Source organism: Dryobates pubescens, chromosome 4, assembly GCF_014839835.1.
Source record: "Dryobates pubescens isolate bDryPub1 chromosome 4, bDryPub1.pri, whole genome shotgun sequence".
NCBI classification, from domain to species: Eukaryota; Metazoa; Chordata; class Aves; order Piciformes; family Picidae; genus Dryobates; species Dryobates pubescens.
The window spans coordinates 32188795-32215592 of NC_071615.1; the positions used below are offsets into that span (position 1 = coordinate 32188795).

A 26798-nucleotide genomic window follows, 5' to 3' on the forward strand; every position below is an offset into this window, starting at 1 on the left:
GTTATGGAAGGAAATTGAGAAAGGGTGGAAATGGAAAGGTTGTAGACAGCAATGCAGGAGAAAAAAAAAAGATAGATCAAGTTTAGAAGAAGCAGAGAAGGGGGCAGAGGCATGAGGACGCAAGCACTTGAGGATGTTGGATTCAGTCCATGCAAGAAACAGAACTGAGTCTGTAACAGCAGGTGATGGTTTCATCCTTGTTTGACTCTGACATTGGTGACCCATCCTGCTCTGCGTGGAGAGGAAGATGCCATGACCATCAATCAAATATTCCAGTCCAGGAGCTGAACTGGAGTTGAGGACTGGGACCCTTTGCTTAGACTAGATACAAGGAAGAGTTTGTTTTGCACTGAGGGTGGTGAGAGCCTGGCCCAGGTTGCCCAGAGATATGGTAGTTTGCCCCGTCCCTGAAACCACTGAAGGTCAGGCTGTTTGGGGCTCTGAGCAACCTGCCCTAGCTGCAGATGTCCCTTCTGACTGCAGGGCAGTTGGAGTGGGTGAGCTCTAAGGGTCCCTTCACACCCAGCCCAGACAGACATCTTTCTGATCAGGTCCTTTTTCCTTTCTCCTACCCAAGCATCTCCTGTTTCCAAGGACACTGGTGTTGCCAATGCACTGAATGAAGGACTTGAAATCCCTTCTGGAGCTTTGATGGAGCTCACAGGCTAGTGGTTGTTATTTTTCTTCTCTGCACTTCCATCACCCACCTCAGGAAAGCAGGAAAGCAGAAAGGTGCAATTAGCAAACCACAGAGAGAGCAGCTACTCTAATGAGGGGATTTTGCTCCCTCGTCAGGGCAAGCCTTCAGCTCAGGCTGTGTGCTCAGCTCTGTCATTTGTGGCAGCAGACAATTAACATAAACAATAATAAAAAAGCTAAATCATGTTTGCTGCTTGCTGCCTTCTTCCACAAGCCTCTGCAAAGTTAGAGCATGTTCAGCCTTTGATGGGCTTGGCAGAGCTGGGTCAATCACACAGAATGGTGGGGTTGGAAGAGACCTCTGGAGATCATTGAGTCCAAACCCCCTGGCCAAGGCAGGGTCACCTAAAGCAGGTCACACAGGAAGACATCCAGGTGAGCTCTTGGAAGGCAGGATACTTGTGTTGTATTCCTGGGTCAAGTGTTGAGGTTTCAGCAACCTTAGCGGCACAAAAAGCAGCAGTGAGTGTTACAGAATCACTGTGGTTGGAAAGGACCTGGAAGATCCCTAGAACTACAGAATGGGTTGGGTTGGAAGGGACCTTAAAGATCCTACACTTCTAACCCCTTGCCATTGACAGGGATACCTCCCACCAGCCCAGCTTGCTCAAGGCTTCATCCAGCCTGGCCTTCAACACCTCCAGGGAGGGGGCATCCACAGCCTCCCTGGGCAACCTGTTCCAGTGTCTCCCCACCCTCACTGTCAAGAATTTCTTCCTCATCTCCAATCTCAAGCACCCCTCTTCCAGTTCAAAGCCATTGCTCCTTGCCTGTCACTTCCAGGCCTTTTGAAAAGTCCCTCCCCAGCTCTCCTGCAGCCCCTTCAGGCACTGGACTCTCCCCTTCCCTCCCCATCTCCTGAGCAAGAGGCAGACGGTGCTGTTAGTTTGCAGTTCTGGGGGGCAGAGTAGTGTCCACCTCAAGCAGCTTGCCCAAGGAGAACAGCAAGCTTCTCCTGGGGAACAAACCAGCCTGAGTTCTCTGGAGAGAGCACAGCCTTGCCAGGCCTTCTGCTGCTGGGATGAAACAGATCTTCATCACCCTCCCTGGCTGCAGGCCAGGCTGCTCACCTTGAGAAGCTGTCCCTGAGCAGCCCGTGGGAGCTGTGCTGCTTGCTAGCGCAGCAGGCTGTGCTGCCTGACGCTGACGGAGATGAATGGGGAGCCACCTAACAGCCCCCCCCTCCCCTTCCCCCACAGCCTCACTGCTCCTCCAGCAACACTCAGCCTGAGGTGACTTACCCCCAGAGCAAACCAGGCTGTGCTGACACAAATGGTGCCAGGCCCCTGGGGATGTGACCTTCAAGCTGTGCTAGCAGAAGGCAGGAGTGACAGAGGAAACTGCAGCAGGAGTGGCAACGGACAGTGTGAGCTGGGCCCCCAGGCTCTGAGCTGGGGGCTCCTCTCTGGCCCCATTGCTGGGTTTTATTCAATCTCAGCCTTTCTGAACCTGTGCACATCCTCCCTGTTGCTATTCCCTGTGAAGAAGCAGGGGGCAAATAGGCTCAGGTGTTGCCTCTCCAGCCTGGCTGCTGTTGCCCTGCTCCCTGGGGTAGGGAAGGATGAGTTTGGGCTCACACACATGGCTCCAAAGGTGTGATGGGAAGACCTTGATTTTCCTGGCTCCTTATGGCCTCTTGCTGTCTAGAGGTGACCTCCTGAACCACCATCCATGGCTCAACATCTCCAGCACAAGTGACCACCTCCAGTGATCACCTCCTGTAGCAACATGTGGGGCTGCTGCCTTTCTGTTTGGTTCTCGACACCATCATGTCAGGGCTGAAATGGCTGCAGCTGGGCCACAGCGTTTTTGCCTTCACAGTCTTCAGAGCCCTGTAAGAATAAGAGACCAGATTTGGTTTTGTTGGGAGACCTTTAAGATCATAGAATCCTAGAATGGTTTGGGTTGGAAGGGACCTTAAAAACCATCCAGTTTCACCCCCCTGCCAAGGGCAGGGACACCTCCCACTAGCCCAGCTTGCTCCAGGTCTCAGCCAACCTGGAACACTTCCAGCCTTGGAGCCTCCACAGCTCCTCTGGGCAACCTGTCCCAGTGCTCCCCCACTCTCCTGGGAAAGAGTTGCTTCCTCATGGCTCATCTCAATCCAGCTTCTGCTGAATGTTGTTCCTGGGAAACAGGTGGAAAAAGCTTTTAAGGAGATCATTTTCTTGTGCCATCTTGATAAAAAGCCAATAAAAGGGAAAATGTCATTTCAAATGCAATGACCTCAACGCTTCTGATACCAGATCCTGGTGTTTTGAAGTCACTCAAATGTTCCACAAATGCTCTCATGATGAAAATGATGCAAAATGAAATAGCAGGAGGGCTGAGGCTGATCCATTTAGCTGCACTCCCAAAGCATGTGTGAATCATGTCACTGTGTCATCAATATTGAATGAAGGCTGCTCTGTGGAACATCAGATGCCTCCTTGCAGCACAGCCTTCAGCCAGCAGCACAACTGGAGCACCATTTCTGCAGCTCACAGCTCTGCAGACACAGCCCCAGCTCAGCCTGGGAAAACAACACTGAGCCTGCACAGCCAGGAGAAACCTCCCATGAGCAAGGGTCTCCTTACAGGTGCCCCAAGAATTCCCATTCCTGGAGGTGTTTCCCAGAAGCAGAGATGTGGTGCTGAGGACCATGGTTTAGCCCCAGCCTTGGCAGAGTTAGAGAATGGTTGGGTTGGGTGGTCTTAGAGGCTTTTCCCAGCCAAACTGATTCTGTGACTCTGTGATTCTGCAAAGACAAACCTGCAGATCCCAGGGGATGCTGGCTGTGAGTATTGCAGATTTAGGTGCAGTGTCACAGCCCCTGTGCTGACAGCTGGTGAGGACAGGCTTGGGATCATAGACGGGTTGGCACTGGAAGGGACCTTCAAGATCACCCAGTTCCAACCTCCTGGACTGGGATTTACAACCAGTGCTCCATGCAGTTATTTCTGTGCTGTATCCAGGGAAAAAGGCCCCTGAGGAGAGACTCCCAAGAGAAATAATCTCAAAGATAATATTTCCAGGCAAAAGCTTCACTTGGCAGCGTCCCCACTAAAGAAAATGTCTTTCAGGTAAAAGCCCAGGAGGCTGTGGTCTCACAGCCCTCAGGACAGGCCCTGTTCATTCCAGCTCCATCAGGTCACAAACCAGGAGTCTCATATTGGCATGTTGTTGGCATCCCTCAGGAGGTGACACTAAACCCTCCTTCCTCCACCCCAAGGACATGAAGCAGAAGCTCTGTGCCTTTAGACTCACCTTCTCACCTAGCTCCTCAGGGTCATGGGCAGCTGCTTGGCTGGAGAAGATCCTCATGTGGCAGGGAAACGTCACATTCTAGTTCTGAATCTCTGCTGAGAACAAGAGCAGGAAACACAGAAAGCCAGGAACCCAGAGTAACCCATGCTGCCCCCTCCCTGGAGCTCTTCAAGGCCAGCTTGGATGGGGCCTTGGGCAACCTGGGCTAGTGGGAGGTGTCTCTGCCCGTGGCAGGGGCTTGGAACTGGATGGTCTTTGAGGTCTCTTCCAACCCAAACCATTCTGTGCTGTCCTCACAAAAAGCTCCTTGGTGCTAGGGAGCATCAGGAGCAGAGGAGGAGGAGTATTCTGGACATCCCTCAGAATAAAACAGGTGAGGAGGTGAAGGACTTTGGTTCTTCAGGGAACAGAAAGATGTCCTCAGCTGCATCACAGTTAAGAGCTCCTCAGTAGTGATCTATGCCTCTGGGCTATCCCCCTTCCTACTTACTGCATGCAGCTTCTGCAGCTCCAGGTACCGCACAGGATGACCAAGTTCACCTCTGGCTGCTGGTATCTAATGTGCCTTTTGTTTACCAGAAGCAGGATGGTTCCAGAGCATCACATTTACCTTTTCAACCTTGAGGTCTGGCGACTAGGTGGCCTTGGAAAGCAACAGGCAGTGACCTAGCTGGGTTTTCTGAGGGGCAGTGTGAGCCCAAGGTGACAGAATTCAGCTGCTGAGGTTCATGGGCTGTGGTTGATGTCAACAAGAACATTGCTCCCAGTAACCACAAACAGCTCAGGCTGCATCCAGTCTTCTGTCCAGCTGAGCAGCTCTCAGATGAAGTAAACAACCACAGCTGCTGTCATAGACCTGCTCCAATGCAAGGTGTCCTGCCCACAGCAGGGGGTCAAAACTGGATGATCTTGAAGGTCCCTTCCAACCCAAACCAGTCTGGAATTCTGTGATCTGCAAGTAACCCAGTATATGAGGTGCAGCCTCCTGTGCTGAGCCCAGGGGGACAATCCCTGCCCTGCTCCTGCTGGCCACACCATTGCTGACCCAGGCCAGGATGCTGGTGGCCTTCTTGGCCACCTGGACACACCCTGGCTCATCTCCAGCTGCTGTCACCTAGCAGTCCCAGGTCTTTCTGTGCTGGGCATTTTCCAGCCACTCTGCCCTCACCCCAGAGCCTTCATGGGGCTGACCCAGGCCAGCAGCTCAGCACCATTAGATCACAGAGTCCAACAGTTTCTAAACTCTTGCTCTGTTCTCCGAGGGCAGGAACCCAGCCTTCAGGGTGCCAAATCCAGCAGTGCATGAGTTGCTGTTTCCTTCCAAAGAAAAGTGAGGAGATTTCAGTCTCACTCTGCCTGCACTTGGCCTGTAAATGCTCTTCAACAAGGGATCTGCAAGGGCTTGGCTGAATGCCCATCCCTGGAGGTGTTTCCAAGAGGCAGAGATGTGCTGCTGAGGGCCATGGGTTAGCCCCAGCCTTGGCAGAGTTAGAGAATGGTTGGGCTGGGTGATCTTGAAAGCCTTGCCAAGCACAGCACTTCTCTGTTTTATGCCATCTGCACGTGACAAGAAGTGATGGCCTAAATTCGTGCAGTTCTGTGTCTTCCTTTCCACCCCCCTCGAGCAGCAGGCTGATTACCTCCTCTGGAGAGAGCATTTTTAATTCACTCATTATGTGCTAATAATTTTTCCACACAAGTCATTACATTAATCAAGGGGGCACAGCCCTTTGAAGTTCCATCTGGGAAGCACCACACTATCTGCATGGAATAAGCCTCACGGAGCAGTACCCTCTGCTGCTGTTGGGTCTGCTCCCTGCTACCAAAAGCTTGGTTTGCAGAGCTCCTTTGCTGCTGCAGTGGGGATTTTTACAACCTCCTTGCACCTCCTGACTGGGTGATCAGGGGTTCCCTGACACTTACAGAAAGACAGCAACCACTGCAAGTATGCAACAGGAACCATGGAATGGGTTAGGTTGGAAGGGACCTTCAAGATCATCCAGTTCCAAACCCTCCTACCAGCCCAGCTTGCTCAAGGCCCCAGCCACCCTGGCCTTGAACACCTCCTGTCTCGGAGTCTCCACAGCTTCTCTGTCCCAGTGCCTCACCACCCTCATGGGCAAGGATTGCTCCCTCATGGCTCATCTCAATCCAGCTGCTTCCAGTTTGAAGCCATCACCTCTCCTCCTGTCACTCCAAGCCTTAAATGGAGCTAAGAATCAGACACAGCTGGTGCAGTGTTCTCCAGCCCACAGCAAAAAGATGCAGCTGGTCAAAATCCATCCACTCAGAAAGGGAGACTCCAGATGTCTGTAGCCAGAGGCTTTTTACCATCTCCTGCTTGTGCCCTGTGCTAGGGCATCCAACCATCTTACTGCCAGTTCTGTCACCAGCTTGGGCAGCCTTGGATAACCAGCATCTGGCTCTCCTTCAAAATGCTGCAGTCACCATCCCTGGAGCTCTTCATAAAACAGATCATCCAGTCCAACCAGCCACCCAACACCACCATGGCCCCAAGTGCCATGGCCACATGCTTCTGGAACACCTCCAGGGATGGGGACTCCACCACCTCCCTGGGCAGCCTGTTCCAATCCCTGACCACTCTGGCAGCAAAGAAAATTTTCCTCTTCTCCAACCTAAACTTCCCCTGGTGCAACCAGAGGCCATTTCCTCTCCTTCTATCACCTGATCCTAGGGAGAAGAGCCTAAGAGCCTAACTCCCACCTGACTCTAGCCTCCTTCCAGGGAGCTGTAGAGAGCAATGAGGTCTCCCCTTAGCCTCCTCCTGTCCAGAGTAAACACCCCCAGGTCCCTCAGCTGCTCCTCACCTGCTCTGTTCTCCAGACCCTTCCCCAGCTTCCTTGCCCTTTTCTGAACCTGCTCCAGCTCCTCAATTTCTTCCCTGTAATGAGGGCCCCAAAGCTGCCCCCAGAAGTGATGCAGGGGCAATAAGCAACTGGGGCAGGTTGAAGAACAGCAAGAGCCTGATTCTATTTCAAGGCAGGTAAACAGCAGGGTAGAAGCAAGGTTGCCCTGGAGCTGCAGGTCAGAGATGCAGTTAGCTCAGGAGCTGTGACAAAAACAGCACCCTGCAAATCCACCCCAGCCTGGGGTCATTAAAGCTTCCCTAATCCTTTTGCTGTGCTGCTGCTCCACAGCTCGGCCTGAAGGGCAGAGTGAAAACCAAAAGGGCAAAAAGAAGAGGAAAAAGCCACCCCTGCCTGGAATGGCTGCAAATGACTTTATCTTCATCCTGCATCTAGCTTCATCCCCTTCATACACAAACACTCGGCCTGCACAGGGCTCAAAGTGACTTTGCTCCCTCCAGCACCCATTCATCTGCCACACAAGCACCTGACTGGAAGTGACAGCTCAGAGCTCTGCCCTCTGTTCCTTGTTCTCCTTTGGCAGCAGCTGCTGGGTCAGCAAGGGTCTCTCCATGTGATTCCCAATGCATCCTGATGCTCCAGGCTGAGGGCTCAGGCACCTCTCAGGCTGTTCAAACCCACCGGCCGCTTTCTCTGGCTCGAGGCTTCCCTTCCTGCCCTGGGGAAGCTCCCCGAGGACACCTCCCAAGTTTCTTTGGAAGCTGTGTGGGATAGGTCAGGAGAGTTGAGGATTTTCAGACACTCTTCCTGTAAACAATGAACCTGGTCAGTGCCACAGCATGGGATCCACCTGGGAATGCTGGGTATGGCCACGCAAGGTAGCTGCACCTTCTGTGCTCTTCTCTTTAGTGTGACAAACTACAACACCTTTGCTGACCCCTTCACTGCTGCTTCTCACTCCTGACAGCTCCCTGCAACTCCTTCTGGCTGTGGAGCCACAGTGTCTCTTTGGAAGAGACCTTCAAGATCATCCAGTCCAACCCACAACTGCAGGGTCACCACTAAACCATGTCCCTGAGCACCAGGTCCACACTGGTCTACACTGAAACACAAGCAGCAGCCTTGCTATGGGTAAACCAACCCCAGCATTGCTGTAAAAGGAGAAGGCAGACAGGGAAGGGGAGAAGCCTGCAACTAAAATATAGACATGGGGACATTTTCCATCCCACTGACAGGGTGAAAACAAAAAGAAACATTTCAGCTGAAAAAGCCTTTTGAGCTCATCCAGCCCAGCCCTTCTCTGACTCTGCCAAGGCTGTGGCTAAGCACCACATCTCTGCCTCTGGGAAACATCTCCAGGGATGGGCATTCAGCCACCTCCTTGGGCAGCCTGTGCCAGGCTGTGAGAACCTTTTTGGTCAAGAAGTTTCTTCTCATCTCCAACCTAAACCTCCCCTGGTGCAAGTTGCAGCTGTTTCCCTTCCTCTGTTCCTAAGAAGAGCCCAACCCCCACCTGGCTCCAGCCTCCTCTCAGGGAGCTGTAGAGAGCAATGAGGTCTCCCCTCAGCCGCCTCCTCTCCAAACTACACACCCCCAGGTCCCTCAGCTGCTCCTCACCAGCCTTGTTCTCCAGACCCTTCCCCAGTTTCTTTGCCCTTCTCTGGTCCCAGTGATGAAGAAACAGGAAATTCACCACAGAGCCTGCTCATAAAATGCTAAATATGGCTTCAGAAACAAAAAAAAAGGGGGGGGGGGGGGGGGGGAAGGAAAAACTGGCCCACTGCTGCATTAATTACATCTGTGTCATGAACAAAGCATTTCACTGACTGGAACACAGCCACAACCTAGGGAACAGCTTTATAGGAATTGCTGAGAAACTGTAAAGGCTTAGGTTGGAGATGAGGAAAAACTTCTTTGCTGCAGGAGTGATCAGCCACTGGCACAGGCTGCCCAGGGAGGTGGCAGAGTCCCCATCCCTGGAGGTGTTCCAGAAACTTGGGGCCACAGCACTTGGGGCCATGGTTTAGCGGCCAAGGTGGTGTTGGGTTGAGGGTTGGACTTGATGATCTGAGAGGTCTCTTCCAACCCAAACCTTTCTGAGGTTCTACTTACAGAGCTAGAAGCAGTGAAGGAATGGCAGTGAGCTGTCCCAGGAGCAGTGATGAAGTGACAGCAAGGCCTGGGCACATTCTGTGGCACTGCAGTGATAAAACTCACCTCACTGCCCTCCTCCCACAGCTACAGGCTGCTGAGGGCTTTCCTTCTGTGGGAAGAGCAGAAGCCAGGATGCATCCTTTCTGTGCTCCCAAGCTCAAGCCTGACCACTCCTACAGCAAGCCAGTTTCAAAGCACATGGAGCCACAGCAGAGAGCAGAAGCAAAGCCATGGTTACAGGAGTTTATTGTGGGAATGCTGGTCAGAAGTACATCTTCAACACTGCACATTTCATGGCTGACAACACAGGAGCCTATTGCAGCTCTGCAGAGGCAGAGAAACACAAGTTCACCATCAGCCAGCACTGCACCCTCATGGCCAAGGCCAATGTTCTCCTGGGGTGTATCAAAGAAGAGTGAGGCCAGCAGGCTGGGGGAGGTTCTTCTCCCCCACTAGCCTGACCTGCTGAGCCCACACCTGGAGTCTTGAGTCCAGTTCTGGGCTCCCCTGTTCAAGGACTGGGAATCAATGGAGAGTCTAAAGGAGGGCCAGCAGTATGCCAAGGGGCCTGAAGCATATCTGTGAAGAGCAAGTGCTGAGCCCTGAGGCTGTTGAGCCTGGAGAAGAGCAGCCCGGGAGGGGATCTGATCAATGCTCAGCAAGAGCTAAAGGGTGGGGGGCAGGAGGATGGGGCTGGGCTCTTGTCAGTGGTGCCCAGTGACAGGACAAGGGGCAATGGGCACAGACTAGAACCCAGGAGGCTCCATCTGAAATTTGGTGGGAGGGTGCTGGAGCCCTGGAGCAGACTGCCCAGAGAGCTTGTGGAATCTCCTTCTCTGGAGAGCTTCCAAAGCCCCCGAGCATTGTGATCCTGGGCAAGCTGCTGTGGGTGCCCTGCTTTAGGAAGGGGGGTGGACTGGATGATCTCCAGAGCTCCTCTCCAACCCCACCATGCTGGGATTGTGTGAAAGGGGAAGTTGCACTAGACTGGGGCAGTGGGGAAGGGGAGCTCTCTGCTCACTGCCTCATCCTGGGAAGCTCCATAGAACAGCTCTGTGAAGAGACAGGAACCCAGGCATGTTCTGGGGAGCTTGGCAGAGCAGCCCCAGGCCATACAAACACTGCTTCTGCCCTGCCCTGGACAGGCTAGGGTACAGGCACTTCTCTTCAGAGCAGCCTGCGTGGTGCTGTGCTTTGGGTTGGGGCTGCAGCAGTGCTCAGTGCTTTAGGCTTGTGCTGAGGAATGCTTGCACAGCAGAGAGCTGTTCCCCTAGGCCAGGAGCAGGGCGAGAAGCTGGGAGGTGACGGAGTTGGGACAGCTGGCAGTGACCCAAGTGACCTAATATTCCAGTCCATTCATCAGGCAGGGTGGGCAGAGGTCTGCTCCCGGGGGGTGAGGGTCTCAGCCCAAGAATCTTCTCACTTCTGCTGTTCCCCTTCCCTCCCGTGACCCACTGGAGGTGGAGGATCAGCTCTGGGTGGTGCTGAGCTGCTGGCCAGGGTCAGCCCTGGCAACGTGCAGAATCTCAGCAGTTTTTTGGCTGATTCTAGACAAAGCTTGGAGCAGGAAGTGTTGCCAGGCCCTCTTGCTCCTTCTGAAGGTGAGGCACACAGGATTCTGCTCAGTTCAAGAATGACTTTCTCCCAGTGTTAACTGAAATCAGTCACTTTTTCCATCAGTGATGCATCCAACTGTTCACAGTTCAGATTAGTCAAAGACCTCTCTGTCAGTCCTCAAGACTCAAGTTCTCTGCTCTGAGAGAGGGATAAATCTCCAGTCCATTGTCAGCTGAGAGGGTGGCTGCTGAATTTTCTCATCCATGCCAACATGAGCTATTGCTGCTGTGCTGCCCTCTCGACTCTAATTGTTACAGGGAAAAATTGCAGGAGGAAAGAACATTGTTTTCCCTAGTGAGGAAGGTGGGAACCACTTCAGCAGCAGTTAAGACTGAATTCCAACATGTTTTTGAGCATTAACCTCTACATTAAGTAATAAAATAGTTTTTAGAGGAGGAAAGAGTATTCCACACTTCACTGTCACCGTGAAAATCAGCAAAGGTGTCAACAAGCAAAGCACTGATACAAAACCTAGCTGTAGATAGGTAGAATAAGATGGAAATATGGATTGCATGGAGGCTTTTTCCACTCCTGGTCTTACAATTCAGGGAAAGCCCCACAGCTTTGTGGAGAAAAGAGCCCAAGGGGCACGAGGACACAAACCATCCTGCTGCCTTCTGAAGGGACAGCTCTGGCAGAAGGTGCTCAGCTCTACTCGTTCTCAAATCTGCTGTAGGGGTTGTCAGAGTCCTGCAGCAGACCTGCAAAACAAAACCTCTGTTACACAACAGCCTGCAGCTGCTGCTGTGCTCACTGCACTGGGGACTCCATACACCCATAGCTGCTCCATTACCCAACTCTCCAGAGGAGCTGAGAGGGTCAAGTGGGAGTGTTCCTGAGCACTCCTGCAAGGGGCTGCACCTGGGGCAGGGCAATGCCAAGCACAAACCCAGGCTGGGTGGAGAATGGCTGGAGAGCAGAGCTGAGGAGGACTCCTGGCTGCTGGGTGAGGAGCAGCTCCCCATGAGCCAGCAACCTGAGCTGGCAGCCCAGAAACCAACCCTGTGCTGGGCTGCATCCAAAGCAGTGTGGGCAGCAGGGGCAGGGAGGGGATTCTGCCCCTCTGCTCTGCTGAGACCACACCTCAAGTTGCTAAATCATGCAATGCCTCTTGTCACAGACTGCTTTGGAAGGGAGCTTCAAGACCACCCAGTTCCAATCCCCTGCTCCTTTCACTAGCCCAGGCTGATCAAGGCTTCATTCAACCTGGCCTTCAACACTGCCAGACTTGGAGCCTCCACAGCTCCTCTGGGCAACCTGTCCCAGTGCCTCACCACCCTCCTGGGCAAGAATTGCTTCCTCATGGCTCATCTCAATCCAGCTTCTTCCAGTCTGAAACCATCACCCCTCATCCTGTCACTCCCAGCCTTTTTCCAAAGTCCCTCCCCAGCTCTCCTGGAGCCCCTTCAGGTACTGGAAGGCTGCTCTAAGGTCTCCCTGCAGGCTTCTCTTCTCCAAGCTGAACAGCCTGAGCTCTCTCAGACTGTCCCCATAGGGGAGGTTCTCCAACCCTCTGATCACCTTGCTGGCCTCCTCTGACCCTGCTCTTAACAGTTCCATGTCCTTCTTGTGTTGGGGACTCCAGAGCTGGCCCCAGCACCCCCGGTGTGATCTCAGCAGAGGAGAGGGGCAGAATCCCCTCCCTGCCCCTGTTGCCCACATTGCTTTGTGTGCAGCCCAGGAGTATCTATTTTTTCTCCCCTGTGCTAACTGTGCAGCTTCTCATGGAGATCTGGCTCTCACCACACACCAGCCCCTAAATAGAATTAACAAGTGGGATATTTGCAGGAGACTGTACATGGTGGAAACAAAAAAGGCAAAACAACCTTTATTACTCCTCTGCCTTTTAACCCCTTATTCCTCCTCTCCTCTGCCTTTTAACCCCTTATTTCTCCTCTCCTCTGCCTTTTTAACCCTCAGATTAACAACTGTTAGACAAGTAGCAACAAAAGGCTTCCCTGCTTTGCATGCAGCACATGAAAGGAGGTCAAGCCAAAGTCTCTGTCCTGAAGGTAAGAAACACTGAAACATTTCCTGTGGCAAAGGCATGAATGCACAAATGAAGGTCTCACAGAAGACAGGAGGTAGGATTACAATTTCTGCATTAGCTGATCAAAGCTCTGCAGAGCTGCAGTGGTGTGAGAGCTCAAAACCACGCCAGGCAGTGATGTTTGAGAAATGAGCAGGAATCCTCCACTGAAAGAAACAAATCACAAAGCAGCTCCTCACTGCTGCTGCTCTGAGGATACAATAGCAGCAAATGTAGCAGCAATTAAACCCTTGCTCCTTTGTAGAGCACACAACTGCAAAGCTCTGCTTTCCTGTGTCCTCACAGCCAACATATAATTTGTGCAATCATGTGGCATTCATGTGTGTGAGCAGGGGACAAAACTGTCACATGGTGCCACAAAGAACCTTTCCAAGTGTGTGTGCCTGCTTGCTATAGCTCCCCTCTGCTGCCAGAGCTACCCAAGGGCTGTGGCTAGAGTGACACCTGCCATGCATGATAAACGTGGCATTACCATGTCAATGGGGCGAGGAAAGCTCTGGGTGAGATGGGGAAAGCCATTCCCTGAAAGCCAACCCAGCATGGAAAATTCAGGCCTGCTCATCTTCATCTCCAGAGTCAGGTTAACAAAGCCACTGTCAGCCTGCCACTCAGCCCTGCAGCTCACAACTGAGAGGGCTCTCTGCAGAGGGGGAACATCATCCCCTGGCTCCACAGGTCTTAGCAGCAGCTGAGGAACTGGTCAGTGTGCAGGCGTATGGGCTAGGCAGGGAGTGAAGAGAGGAGGTCGAGGGGTACAGCAAGGCTTAGTCTTAGTGAAGCACAGAGCAGCTTTGCTTGGAGAAGACCTTTAAGATCATTCAATCCAACCATGTGGGTTCACACAGCCTGGCACAGGAGGTGTGTGAATGCCCATCCCTGGAGGTGTTTCCCAGAGGCAGAGATGTGGTGCTGAGGGCCATGGTTTAGCCCCAGCCTTGGCAGGGTTTGAGAAGGATAGGACTGGCTGAGCTTAGAGGTGTCTTTTCCAGCCCAAGTGATTCAGTAACTCCCCGAGCTCAGGTGCTCAAGCACCAGCAGCAAGGGGCTCCATCACTTCCCTTTCTCACAGCTGCCAGGGCCTGCTGTGCATTTTCCCAAGCCAGACAAAGGGCCTGGGTTTGGACACAGAGCACCACCACAGGCGGCCACGTACCGTACTTCTTCCGTATCTCATCGTGCTTCACCTTCCTCTCGTGCTTCCTGCAGGACAGAAGGAGAAGAGGCATGAGAGGAACACTCAGCTCCTTCCCAGCCCTAAGCCCCTGGCTCCCAGACCGCAGCATTTCCCTTAGTGTGGGGTTAGGATGACAAAGATCACGTTTCTCAGCTGGCTAAGCTCTTCCTGTGTGCTCTTAGGAGGACAGGACTCCCCCACAGCTCCAGAAGCTCCATCTCCAGCTGCCAGGACTCACCTCTGAAGAGCCTGCAGCCTGCGCTCCTCTCTCTTCTGAACGAGCCGCTCCTCATCATCCTCTGGGCTGCTGCAGAACAAGGGAGAAGCAAAGCATTAGGGAAGAAAGCAATCCCCTGCCAGACAAACCCTGCTTGGCCACCCACCGAGTTTCAGGAAGAAGGGGCTGTTGCCCCCTGGATGCAGACTGATGCTTCGTAAGCCCTTGGTGGCTGAACAATTTATCTTCCCACCAACCAGCCCTGTCTGGTCTCAGGTTGCCCACAGGATAGCAACCAGCAGGAACTGCCATGGCATCTGCCTTCCTTCCCTGTCCTGGAATGACAAGGATCTACCTGAGAGCAGTAGCTGTGTGACTCTGAGCCCACACAGCACATCTGAGACAGCTCTTCTGGATGCTGAGTCTGACCTGAGCTCAGTGTCCTGCCCAGGAGAAAGAGCAGCAGCACTTGTATATGATGCAGGGAGAGGATGAGGGGTGATGGCTTCAGAATGGCAGGAGCTGGACTGAGATAAGCCATAAGGATGCAATTCCTGCCCATGAGGGTGGTGAGGCACTGGGACAGGTTGGCCAGGGAAGCTGTGGTAGACGCCTGATGTGAATAGACAGCCACTAGCAGCAGTGAAGAGCTGTAGCACCACAGCAAGCACAGAGAAATTAAGCAAGGCTGACATCCAGTGGCTGATGACAGCACGGAGGATGGCTTGACACAGCCCAGACACAACTGGACATCTGAACTGGTTTGCCATCTCTCCTCAGAATGGTTTGGTTGCCAAAGCGCTTTAAGCTTATCCATTCATTTAAGCTCAACCATTCTCTAACTCTGCCAAGGCTGGGGCTAAGCCATGGCCCTCAGCACATCCCTGCCTCTAGGAAACACCTCCAGGGATGGGCATTCAGCCACCTCCCTGGGCAGCCTGTGCCAGGCATGAGAACCCTTTCAGTCAAGAAGTTTCTTCGCATCTCCAACCTAAACCTCCCCTGGTGCAGCTTGAGGCCATTTCCTCTCCCCATCACTTCTTCCTAGGGAGAAGAGCCCAAACCCTACCTGGCTGCAGCCTCCTTTCAGGCAGCTGTAGAGAGCCTCTACAGCCTCTTCTCCAGAGAAAGACCTGGAGTGCTGGGTGATAGCAGCTGAGGATGAGCCAGGGTGTGCCAAGGGGGCCAAGAAGGCCACCAGCATCCTGGCCTGGATCAGCAATGGTGTGGCCAGCAGGAGCAGGGCAGGGATTGTCCCCCTGCACTCAGCACTGGGGAGGCCACACCTGGAGTGCTGGGTTCAGTTTTGGGGCCCTCACTCAAAGGACCTTGAGGGGCTGGAGCAGATCCAGAGAAGGGCAAGGAAGCTGGGGAAGGGTCTGGAGAGCAGGGCTGGGGAGGAGCAGCTGAGGGACGTGGGGCTGTTTAGTGTGGAGAAAGGGAACCAAGCTGGAACCAGACTGGCTGAACATCAGAGCTCCAGGCAGAAGGAAGCAGCACCAATCAACAAGGCCTCCTGGGTGTTCCAGAAGGGACTGAGCAGTGATGACTTCACACTGCAGCACCATTCACCTTGTTTAGCTACTCAACCATTTCCATCCCTTGAAGGATATCAGCCAGTTAGAGAAGACAGTGGAGAAAGGTTACAAGTCCTCCAAGATGTAAAGAACATTCTGGATCTGCAGTATTACTGCACTTGGAAATAAGTCACTTCAAGTATCCTGGAGCAAAAAACATCACCTTGCATTGAGGTTATTTTGTGGAACTAGCAAAGACAACCCATCAGTGAGATACTGGCCAGCTGTTGGCAGGGCCTAGGGCAAAGGCTGGGGCATGGACACCAAGTGCTGCAGGACACTGCTGCTCAGTTCCTTGTTCCCCACCTGGGCCCTTCCTGCTGCACCACGAGCTTGCCTTCAAAGAAGTTCTTTGTTCTGTGGTCACGAGAAGCGAGGATGTGGCCACTTCATGCACAGCCTTTGTGAGGAACTGCCAAATGTGTGCCTGAAGCTCTTGTGCTCCTGCATTTGTGATGCTACCCCTCAGAACACCACTGCCCCTCCAGCATCATGGCCAGCGTCTCACTGCCTCTTACTGAACTCCTTTTGTTTGTGGTTGTCTCTCCCAAAGCAAAATGACCAAAACTGCTTCTGAATTAAAAGATTCTTAAGTGTACTGAAGAGTGAAAACTGTCAGTAGCAGGGAAGAGCAGCACCCAAGGTTAGCAAAGGAACCAAATGCAATGATTTACCTCTTGGCACATCTCCTGCAGTAGCAGCAGTAACAGCAGAAGGCTGCTGTGGACACCAGAAGCAGCCCAGCTACTACAGCTATGGCAATGATCAAAGCCTCAACATTCACTGCAAAACAGAAGTATGTTAACTGGGCAGACTCCAGCATCAGCATTTGCCTGGCTGAGAATTCTTCCCCTCTTCCCCCAAACAAACCCCAAGGTTTTTAATCCTTTTATGCACAAAATCCACTCAAAATCCATCCTGTGCAACCACCCCAGCCAAAACCCAGCACACCCCATGGAGGCTTGGCTGCTGTGCAGAAGCTGCTCTGAACAGGCATGAAGGAAACTTGATCTTTGCACTGCACCAAACCGTTCCAGTGAACCCTGGAACGCTTCTCAGGGTACAGAGGCTCTGGGGAGTCCTTCCAGGGCTTAAAGGGGGCCTACAGCAAAGGGGAGGGGCTCTGATCAGGGAGCATCATGAGGAGCAACAGTCTGAAACTGGAAAAGGGGAGATTTACAGTAGATACTAGGAAGCAATTCTTGCCCAGGAGGGTGGGGTGGCACTGGGCCAGGTTGCCCAGAGAAGCTGTGGAGGCTCCAAGCTTAGCATTGTTCAAAGGGCAGGTTGGGTGGGGCCTTGAGCAACCTGGGCAAGGACCTTGTAGATCCCCTCCAACGCAAACTGTTCTCTTGCCTCTGCCAAAAGTCCCTCTCTGGCTTTCCCCAAGGCCCCCTTCCAATCCTGGAAGGCTGCTCTAAGGTCCCCCTGGAGCCTTGCCTTCTCCAGGCCGAACAACCCCAACCCTCTCACCCTGTCCCCATAGGGGAGGTGCTCCAGCCCTCTGGTCACCTTGGTGGCCTCCTCTGGACTCGCTCCAGCAGCTCTGTAATAGTTCCTGGGGTGTTGGTTCACTGCTGCCCCTGGAATGGGGAACTGAACCCTGGTCTCACCCAACATTTTAAGAACTGCCAAAGGTAAGAATGTCCCCTTTTGGCAGCAGGCAATGACCTTGTTCCTCTGCTCTCAGAAGTATGGGCTAAGCAGCAGGCAAATCCTGACTAGACACAAAAAAACCGCTGGGCACATTCCAACCCCACCGGCTCCCAGCGCAGGCTTCAGCAGCAACAGAACGCGGCTGCACAGTAAACGCTGCAGGGATCAGCTCACAAAGAACCCTTACCGCCTGCTGCTGAGCTCACAAGCTAAAGATCATGGTGCCAAGTCACAACCACCACCTCCTCCACCCACCCTGCCAAATAACTGATCAGGAAACAGGTCCAGAGAGGAGCAGCCTCACTTCAATCATACTGATGAACAGCCTTCTAGAGCCAGAACCAAAGGAGTACCTACACCAGCAGACTCCCCACCGAGCCTTGGGGAGTGAGCAGAGCGAGGCTGGGGGCAGGACATGCCTCACAGGGTAATCCACACATGTCTTGTTGGTGTCACACCACAGGCACTGTGCAAAGAAATGAGAAACCCCAAGTTATTAATCTTCACAAACAGGTTGCACCTCAGCGCTCCCCTCCACAGGCTGCTCAAGTGCAGGCCTGATGAAGTGCTTTGTGGGGTAAAACCTACAAAGATCAGCCCAAAAATCACAGAATCACAGCACGGTGGGGGGTAGAAGGGAGCTTAAAGATCATCTAGTTCTACCCCCCTGCCATGGGCAGGGACACCCAGCCCAGCTTGCGCAAGGCTTCAGCTAACCTGGCCTTGAACACTTCCAGGCTGGGAGCCTCCACAGCTTCTCTGGGCAACCTGTCCCAGTGCCTCACCACCCTCATGGGCAAGAATGGCTTCCTCAGGGCTCATCTGCATCCAACTTCTTTCAGATAGAAGCCATCACCCCTCCATGCCTTTATCAAGTACCTCTCCCACAATCCTGGCAGGCTGCTCTAAGGTCCTCCTGCAGCCTTCTCCTCTTCAGGCTAAAAGTGAGACTGTATCAAGTCCTACCTTCACTGCAAGTGGTGCTTTATGAGCCTCAGAGTTAGAGAAGTTACCACAAAATGTTTTCAGTAGGGGTCTTTGAGAAGTAAGAAAGCTGGGCTGTCTGAGGCTTGTCTTACCCAATCACAACCAAACTTGTAATTCTATGACATGAGCAAAGCCCTGCTCCAGCCCACCCCAGGGGCATCTCCAGATAAAGACATTCTCAGTTTGTCTGGTGTGCATGAATAAGACAAGGAACAACAGGTTCAAGCTTGAGGTTCACCTCAAGATGAGGAGAAATTTCTTTACAGTGAGGGTGATGGAGCACTGGAGCAGGCTGCCCCAAGAGGTTGTGGAGTCTCCTTCTCTGGAGACTTTCAAAACCCACCTGGATGCATTCCTGTGCAGACTACCCTAAGTGATCCTGCTTTGGCAGGGAGGCTGGGCTCGATGAACTCTTGAGGTGCCTTCCAACCTCTAACGTACTATGATACTGTGATACCTTCACTTCCCATGTTTCTCAGCAGCAGGCAAGAACCTGGCATTTCGGCCACAGAAACTCACTTTATCCAGTCCTGGTACAGGAAGGTAACTTCACTAAGTGCTACCTGGATCGTGAGGAAGCCAGCAGAGCACCAACCATCCGAGCTATGCTGTGAAAGCACTGAGCACAGGCTGACACCTGAGCCTTGGATTCTGCACTGTCCACCCCACTGGACACAGCAGAGAAACATCCTGAGTGACCAAATCATGAAGCAACCCTGACAAGTGAAAGCACACTGGCACCCAGCCTGGCAGAGGGCAAGCAGCACAGCTACCACCTCAGTAAGAATGCAAACATTCTCTTTGGCAGGGTAGCTTGACTGTACTCACCATTAAGAACAAAGCCAAGCCCGCCCCAAACAGCCAAGCCAACTCCAAGGACCTGCCTTCACCTGAGCTGGAACCCAAATCACCAACAGTCACCAAACTCTCAGACCAAAGGGGGTGTCAGTATCTCACCGAAACGTTCTGCAGACATTCATCACAGGAACTCCGGGAGAGGTCTGAGCAGGCTGGAAGAAAACAAACAGAAAACACAGAGAGGATGATGCCTTCTCCTCACTTACACTAAGCACTCAGTATTTCGGTTTTTCTTTCTGCTTCTAGACACAAGCAACCGTTCTGCTTGAAGCCAGGGAAGCTCAGTACTTCATAGCACGGCTCAGGGTGGAAGGGACCTCAGAGATCATCTGCTCAAACCTCCCCACCATGGGCAGGGACTCCTCTCAACCAGACAACAGCCTTGTTGCCATCACCCCTGCCCGAGTAGGCAGCCCGGGGCCAGCACCTCGGGCAGGCTGCCCGTCCCGTCGCACGGTGCGCTGGGCGGGCGGCCGAGCCGGAAGCCACCCGGGCCGCTGCGCTCCCATCACACGGAACCAGCCGGAGCCGAGGCGGGGACGAGCACCGAGCGGCCCCCCGAGCTGCAGCAGCTCTCCAGGCCCCGAGGGCAGCGCGGAGCACCGCCCGTGCCTCCCGACGTGGGCCCCGCAGCGCGGCCCCCCGGGGAGAAGCAGCCCGGCCAGCGCCGCCGCATCCCGCAGCCACGGGCGAGCCCCTCCGCGGGAAGCCAAAGCGGCGTCCCGCGTCCCGCGCCCCCCGCTTACCCCGCGCCCCGCGCTTACCCCGCGCCCCCCGCTTACCCCGCGCCGGTGCTGGCGGAGCCGTGGTGCTGAGCTGGCCGCACACGAGCGCCAAGCCCTGCAGCCAGAGCGGCCACAGCGGCCGCCAGAGCGCCATCCCCGCTCCGGGCCCCGGCCGCGCTCCCACCCGCACCCGACCCCGCGCAGGCGCCACGGGCAGGCCGCGCAGGCGCCGGCGGCTCCCGGAGGAGGGCGGGGCGAGGGCGCGGCTGGGGCGATAAGGGCCCCGCCCCGCGGGAGTCCGAAGGGCGTCCCCCGCCTCCCTCCGTCCAGGGAGGGAATGAATCATGGCGGCGTTTTGGTTAGCAAAGCACTCTGAGATCACCCAAGCCCAACCCTTCTCCAGCTCCGCCACAGCTGGGGCTAAACCAAGGCCCTCAGCACATCTCTGCCTCTGGGAAACACCTCCAGGGATGGGCAATCAGCCACCTCCCTATGCCAGGCTGTGAGAACCCTTTTGGTCAAGAAGTTTCTTCTCATGTCCAACCTAAACCTCCCCTGGTACAATCTCAGGCCATTTCCTCTCCACCTATCACTTGTTCCCAGGGAGAAGAGTCCAAGCCTCACCTGGCTCCAGGTAGCTGTAGAGAGCAATGAGGTCTCCCCTCAGCCTCCTCTTCTTCTCACTAAACACCCCCAGGTCCCTCAGCTGCTCCTCCCCAGCCCTGTTCTCCAGACCCTTCCCCAGCTTCCTGGCCCTTCTCTGCTCCATGAAGGAATGTTCACCAGAAGACCATAGGCCTTGAGAAACAGCGAGAACAGCCTCAGAAGAGGGCTGTATGTCCACCTTGCTAAACAGACCACAGGCAAGGAGGTTGGATCAAGGCAGGTGTAGGACCATCTAGGGAACTATGACCTTTCACTCCTTTCTTGGGATTGTGTAGTGCAGTTTCAGATCTGACTTGTCATCTGCAACTCTGGCCAGATGCTGTTGACCCCCAGGACTGCAGACTCAGACTCCTCCTCACAGCCAAGCTGGAGCTGCAAAGCTTAGTGGCACACAGGCAGCCACACCACCTCAGGTTTCTGGCACTGAAGCTCAGCAAATCCTGAGGTGCTGGTGGGGCTTCCAGCAGCTCTTCTGTCAGCTGCTGTGGGGCTACCCAGTTCACCATTCATTACAGGCTGCCAGCTCCAGTCCACTGACACTCTGAGACACCTTAATTAGCCAAGGAGTTATGGGAGCCTTGGATACTGCTGATAGTAGCAGCTGACACCTCTGTGTCTCACTTGAAAAGTCACCTGAGAGCTGCAATTCTGCCAGGCTTTCAGCAGTGATCTGCTTAGAGCTCCTGGAGGGGCTCTTCAGCACGGAGCAGAACAGAGCTGTTTGGACTGGATTCACTGCTCACAGGGAGAGTCAGAGACATCACAGAGACTTTGTGGTTTGAAACAGGGAAAGAACTCAGCAAGGCCTTGGTAGGTACATCAGATAAAACCAGCTTCATGGGATGAAACCTGCCTCAGAGCTGCTTGGGTGTGAATGCTGCAGCACAAACCAGCCCTGCAGCCTTTGGGTTTGACTCAGAAGGCAGCTACATAAATTACTTCAGAAGAATCTTCCTGAGAAGAAAACCTGCCTTTGGCAACTGTCCAGCCCAGGATTGTTTTAAGCAGGACTCCTGCAAACCCAGGGAGTTAGAACAGGGCCTTCACAGTGCTTTAAGGCAGCTGAAACCCTCTGGTGATCACCAGAGCAAAGTTGTTCATGTTCTGCCCACAGCATTCATCAGAATAAACTGTCTGCAGGAGAATGTTTTATTAGAAATGTCCACCTTCCGCTGCACAGAAAACCACCACCACCACTGGAGAAGCTGCACAGGAATTGCTTGCAAATAAAACAGATCCCTGTGACCCCACAGCACCCAACCTTGGACTGCAGCAGCCACAAATTCAACTCCCTGCACCAAATGTGCCCAGGAAGGAGCAGCTAGCTGCTGCAGTGGCTTTTCCCAGCCAGGCTCTTCTGCTCAGATCCAGGGAGTCCTGTCCCACCCCAGCTCTGCTGCTGGGCATGATGAGGACCTCCGCAGGAGGAGCCTCAGCATGATGGGAACCTTGGCTCAAGTGTCACAGATTGGTCACTTCTTTCTGTGGAGAAGCAGAGAGCAGCACTTCCAGTCCTCTTCACTTCAGACCCAGTAGAAACTCTCCTTGCCAGCACTGCTGGATGACACTCAGCCACAGAGACAGCATGATCCAACAGTCCTTTGGACAAAGATGGCCTTAACTCTCTGCTGGTATCCACTAACTTGGGGATCTCCACTTTTCCTGATCAGATCCATCCCAGACTTTTGGAAAGACACAATTCTCAAAGCAAGAAGTCATCAGCTTGGGCAGCAGCAAATACTGACTAAAAGAGGAGCGCATAAACCTCCAAGACCTGTTGGAGACATCTCCACTTTCAATGTCCAGAACAAACACTCTAGTAGAGAACATCAGTGTGCCAGGCTGCCTCTCATGCCCTGGAGATGCTGAAGGTTCAGCTCTTTTTGCAGTCACTGAAAGATGTGTCCAGCATCCCTCCAAACAGTCCAAAATGCTTTGTAGGTTCAGGCTCATAAGGCACACCAGACACTGCCTACAAACGTGCACTGGCCAACTCACAGCCTCAGCAAGGCACACGGAAGACAAGACACTGGGTGGTGGGAAAGCAAGCTGACACGACTGTGCCACAGGAGGTTTGGGATGGAGAGCAGGAAGAGTAGCAGGCTGCCCAGGGAGGTGCATCCCTGAAGGTGTTCCAGAAACATGTGACCATGGCACTTGAAGTTTAGTGGCCACGGTGTTGATGCTTAACTTGATGATCTCAGGCAGCTTTTCCAACCCAAACAATTCTATGACTCTTTAACATCATGAACCAGCAGCCCCTTGGCTTTGAGCTGACAAAGGCAACTGAAACAGCAAGTGTCTGAGGCTGGAGTGAAAACAGACTGACTACACAGCAAAGCTGAATTCTGAAGAAAGAAACTGGCTGCTGTGTCATGGTAGTGTCCTGATTCTGTACAAGCCATGATCTGAGTGAACCAAAGTGACAACTCGTCTACCGTCATCAAGCCAGGTTGGATGGAGCCTTCAGCAAGCTGGTCTAGGAGGAGGTGTCCCTGCCTACAGATGATTGTTAAGGTCTCTTCCAAGCCAAACCAGTCTGTGATTCTATGGTAAAAGGTGAAGCTCACAAGTTATTCAAAGCCTCATCTTAAGAGAAAATAAGGAGGGGAAATGTTCTCCAGTTGTGAGGTGGAAGCAACAGGATTGTGAAACTCAACCTGAAAGGTGTTGCAGAAGGTGACTGACCAGGTTAAGCCTTAATCAGCAACTCAACAAGCATAAATAGCCTTAAAGACCAGCTCTGAAGAACCCACAAGATCACTGCTATTCCTATGTACATTTGAAAAATAAACTAACTCTGGAATTAAAAACCTCTCCTGAAGGGCTACAGCCCCTGGAGAGATGCTGTGGAGCCTGTGTGGCATTCCAGAAGAATCTGTCCCAGCCTTCACCATTCTCCATAGTTTTACTGATCCAGCTGGCAGTGCCATCTCTCTGCACAGCTGAGGGGCACCCTCAAGCCTGCTTGAGAATCCACCTTTAAGATGGTCTCCAACCAAACCAGTCCAATTTCTAAGGAGGCTTTTGAAGCAGAAGTGGATCTTCAGTCACGGAATCGCAGTAGTGAGTTTGCCAACTTATTAAAACCCAGACTAGAAACAAATGTCACAGAAGTGTCCAGCTCCAGGTATTCACCAGAGCTCTTCCAGGAGAACGTTACTAGTTACATCACTTTTGTTTCTTCTGCTGGCAAGTCCAAGGGTGATTTGACACCAGCTCTGGTACAGAAGTGGCTCAGCAGGTGGCTTTGTGCAGAGAACAAAGAGGAGTGCTACAGACCTGCTCTGCCAAATGCCCTTCCCAGACACCACAGCCCAAAGTGAGGCAGGAGCTTGGTCAGCCCCCTGGGCCCACTTCCACTGCCCACACCTGGATCACACGTGGGTGCAGAGGTCCCCTACACAGCTCCTGCCCAGGGATCAGTGCCTGACAGCTTCTCAAACAGCAGAGCTCCTGCTGGGGTCCAAGGAGCAGAATGAGCAGCTGCCCCAGCATCTGTAACAGCCTCCTCTGGGGTGAGCTTAAACACAGCAAAGGTGAGTCAGGGAGTAACAGAGAACAGCAATGGACCAGGTTTTGTTCAGCAGCACCCAATGACAGGACAACAGGTAACAGGCACGAAAAGGGTCAGAAATTCCATCTAAACACAAGGAGGAACTTCTGTAATTTAAGGGTGCTGGAGCCCTGGAGCAGGCTGCCCAGAGAGGTGGTGGAGTCTCCATCTCTGGAGACTTTCCAAACCCAACTGGACGTATTCCTGTGTGACCTTCTCTGGTGACCCTGCCTTGGCAGGGGGGTTGGACTCAATGGTCTCCAGAGGTCCCATCCAACCCCACCATGCTGTGATGCTGTTGTTAATAAACTCAGGTCTCCACTGCTGTGCACTTTGGAGAACCTTCCAAATGGTTAGGCTGAGCACAAGGTAGCAGAGAGAATCCAGGCTGCAGCTGTCACCCCTCGAACGAGCACAACTTGGCTGCCAAAGCCCTGCTGTCCCTTAGGAGGTGTGCGAGACCACCGGGATGTCAATCTCCATTGGGGACAGGCGGGAGCGGGCAGAGTAGGGCTGGGGGGCGTAGCTGTGCATGCCCGGGGGGTGTGAGTAGAGGGGCTGCCAGAAGGGAGAGGGGAGGCTCTTGCAGGCACAGTACCAGAGGAAGAGCAGCACCGAGGTGAAGAAGAGCCCGCCGGCACTGGCGATGGCTATGAAGACGGAGATGTCAAAGCTGAAGATGGGCTCGTACTTCCTGTTCAGGTAGCTGTTGTAGAAGATGACCCAGACGGAGGGGGTGAGGCAGATGGCGCAGGCCAGCAGGAAGAGCAGGCCGGCCACCAGGTGACAGCCCGCGCTGTTGACCAGGCACCTGGCCAGCTTGACGTCGGGCACGCTGGACACGAAGGCCGTGTGGCACATGCCCACCAGGCAGAGCAGCAGGGCGGCGGCGGCGGTGGCCATGCTGAGGGGCAGGGCGAACTGCAGGACGCGCAGGTCCAGCTGGTCCACGGCCCTGTACCACTGCGGGTCGTAGATGACGCAGTCGCGGCTGCCGTCGAAGCGCGCACACTTGATCCACAGCCCCGTGAACACCGTCAGGTTCCGCTCGTTCCGGTTGAAGGAGCACAGCCGCATCTGCCGCCAGTTGGGCAGCAGCACCGCCGCCAGCAGCCCGGCCACCGACGCCGTGCCGCTCAGGAAGGCCAGCACCGTGGCTGCGTGAACCTCCCGGCAGCCCATCCCGGCCCCCTGGAGCTGCTTCCTGCAATTAGAAAGCATCGAAAAAATAAGAGGGGAAAGCGCAAGGAGCCAGCCCGACCGCGCTCTGCCTCTGCCAAGGCTGGGGCTAAGCCATGGCCCTCAGCAGCACATCTCTGTCTCCTGGAAACCCCTCCAGGGATGGGCACTCAGCCGCCTCCCTGGGCAGCCTGGGCCAGGCTCTGAGAACCTTTTCAGTCAAGAAGTTTCCGCTCATCTCCAATCTAAACCTGCCCGGAGACATCTTGAGGCCATTTCCTTTCCTCTTGTTCCTAGAGAGAAGAGCCCAAACCGCTACCTTCACCTCCTCTCGGGAGCTGCAGAGCGCAGCCAGCCTGTCACGCCTGTCCGATGCCTCTGGAGGCTGCGGGAAGCCCTGCAGCACGGCTCGTTACCGTCCCGCCCGCGCTGCCACAACCAGCCCAGGCCGAGGCCAACACCGCCGCCTCCCCCAGGGCGCTGGGCAGCCGCCAGCCGTGCCCCGCCCCGACGCCGATACCCGCTGGCCGGGCTCGTTCCCCCGGCCAAAGCGCACAAACCCCTCGCAGTCCCAGGCCTGGGGGAAGGGGCACGCCGGGAAGGGCCGCAGAAACCACCCACCCACCCACCAGCTACCGCGGCCTAGCGCACCCACCGCCGGCGGCCTGAGGGCCCCCTCCCGCCGTGCGCCTCTGCGGCAGCCGAGTCCCGGAGCCGCGCCCCCGGCCCGGCCCGCTCCCGCCGCTCACCTTCCGTCAGGTCGCGGGGGCTCGGAGAGCACCACCACCGCGGCCGCTCCGCCTGACGCCGCTCTCTCGGGAGGCCGCGGCAGCCCCGCGGGGTCCTGGTCCGAACGTTGCGCGCCGCCGCAGTGCGGCCGCCAGCCCGCACCACAACTCCCAGAGGCCCCGGCGGGGCGGGGCTCCATGGCGGGGCGGGGCGGGGCTCCGGGGCGGGGCTCCATGGCGGGGCGGGGCTCCATGGCGGGGCCGGGCCGCAGCCGCTGCCCGCACGCAAGAGCCGGAGCCGTTTGCATGCTTCCAGGGCGATGACGTCCCGCAGCTAAGGCACCTTCCAGGACCTGAGCTGCGTCTTATGTACCAAACAGTACCAAAGCCAGGGAGGGACCTTGCCCCTCCCCACGCCTCACGGGAAGGCAGAAATCCCCTGTCCCGATGCTTTCCGTTACCTTTGAGAGCCTTCGGTGCTCCCCAGGTGTGACACCGCCTCCCGCTCCCCACCCCTGCAGTTAACTTACTTACTTAAGTGCAGTTAACTTACTTACTTACTTACTGGAATTAAAGCCTTTCCTCTGGACAATGCGATGGTGCTGTTCCCGGGTATTCAGTGTAACTAGCAAGGGCATCCAAGGCCATCCCAGTCATCCACAGGCCATCTGTCCCCTCCCAAGCCCAGGGCCCTAAGGCTTATCATTGTGAAGCACCTTAGCCAATCGTCCAACAATTCCCAAGCACAGAGGCCAGCTCACTCCTGCAAGCTACATCTCTGAAGCCTGTTGAGCGTTACTCATTTTGGGCACAAACTGGAGCATCAGAAGTTCCATCTGAACATGAGGAGGAGCTTATTGAATTTAAGGCTGGCAGAGCAT

General features: G+C 54.4%; 2 protein-coding genes across 2 annotated transcripts; both read right to left on the minus strand.

Moving 5' to 3' along the window:
* Positions 1-9093: 9093 nt before the first annotated feature.
* On the minus strand, positions 9094-20134 carry LOC104304071 (pituitary tumor-transforming gene 1 protein-interacting protein). The gene is made up of 7 exons (XM_054161276.1): positions 19846-20134; positions 19163-19215; positions 17576-17684; positions 16237-16345; positions 14007-14075; positions 13748-13794; positions 9094-11245 (listed from the first exon to the last, which is right to left on the minus strand). Exons 1-7 carry the CDS (start codon positions 20132-20134, stop codon positions 11196-11198), a joined length of 726 nt encoding a protein of 241 aa, XP_054017251.1. The 3' UTR covers positions 9094-11195.
* Positions 20135-22638: 2504 nt separating this feature from the next.
* Positions 22639-25985, minus strand: CLDN12 (claudin 12). The gene is made up of 2 exons (XM_054161034.1): positions 25939-25985; positions 22639-25214 (listed from the first exon to the last, which is right to left on the minus strand). The coding sequence occupies exon 2, from the start codon at positions 25190-25192 to the stop codon at positions 24455-24457; it is 738 nt and encodes a 245-aa protein (XP_054017009.1). The 5' UTR covers positions 25193-25214; positions 25939-25985; the 3' UTR covers positions 22639-24454.
* Between the last annotated feature and the right edge of the window lie 813 nt (positions 25986-26798).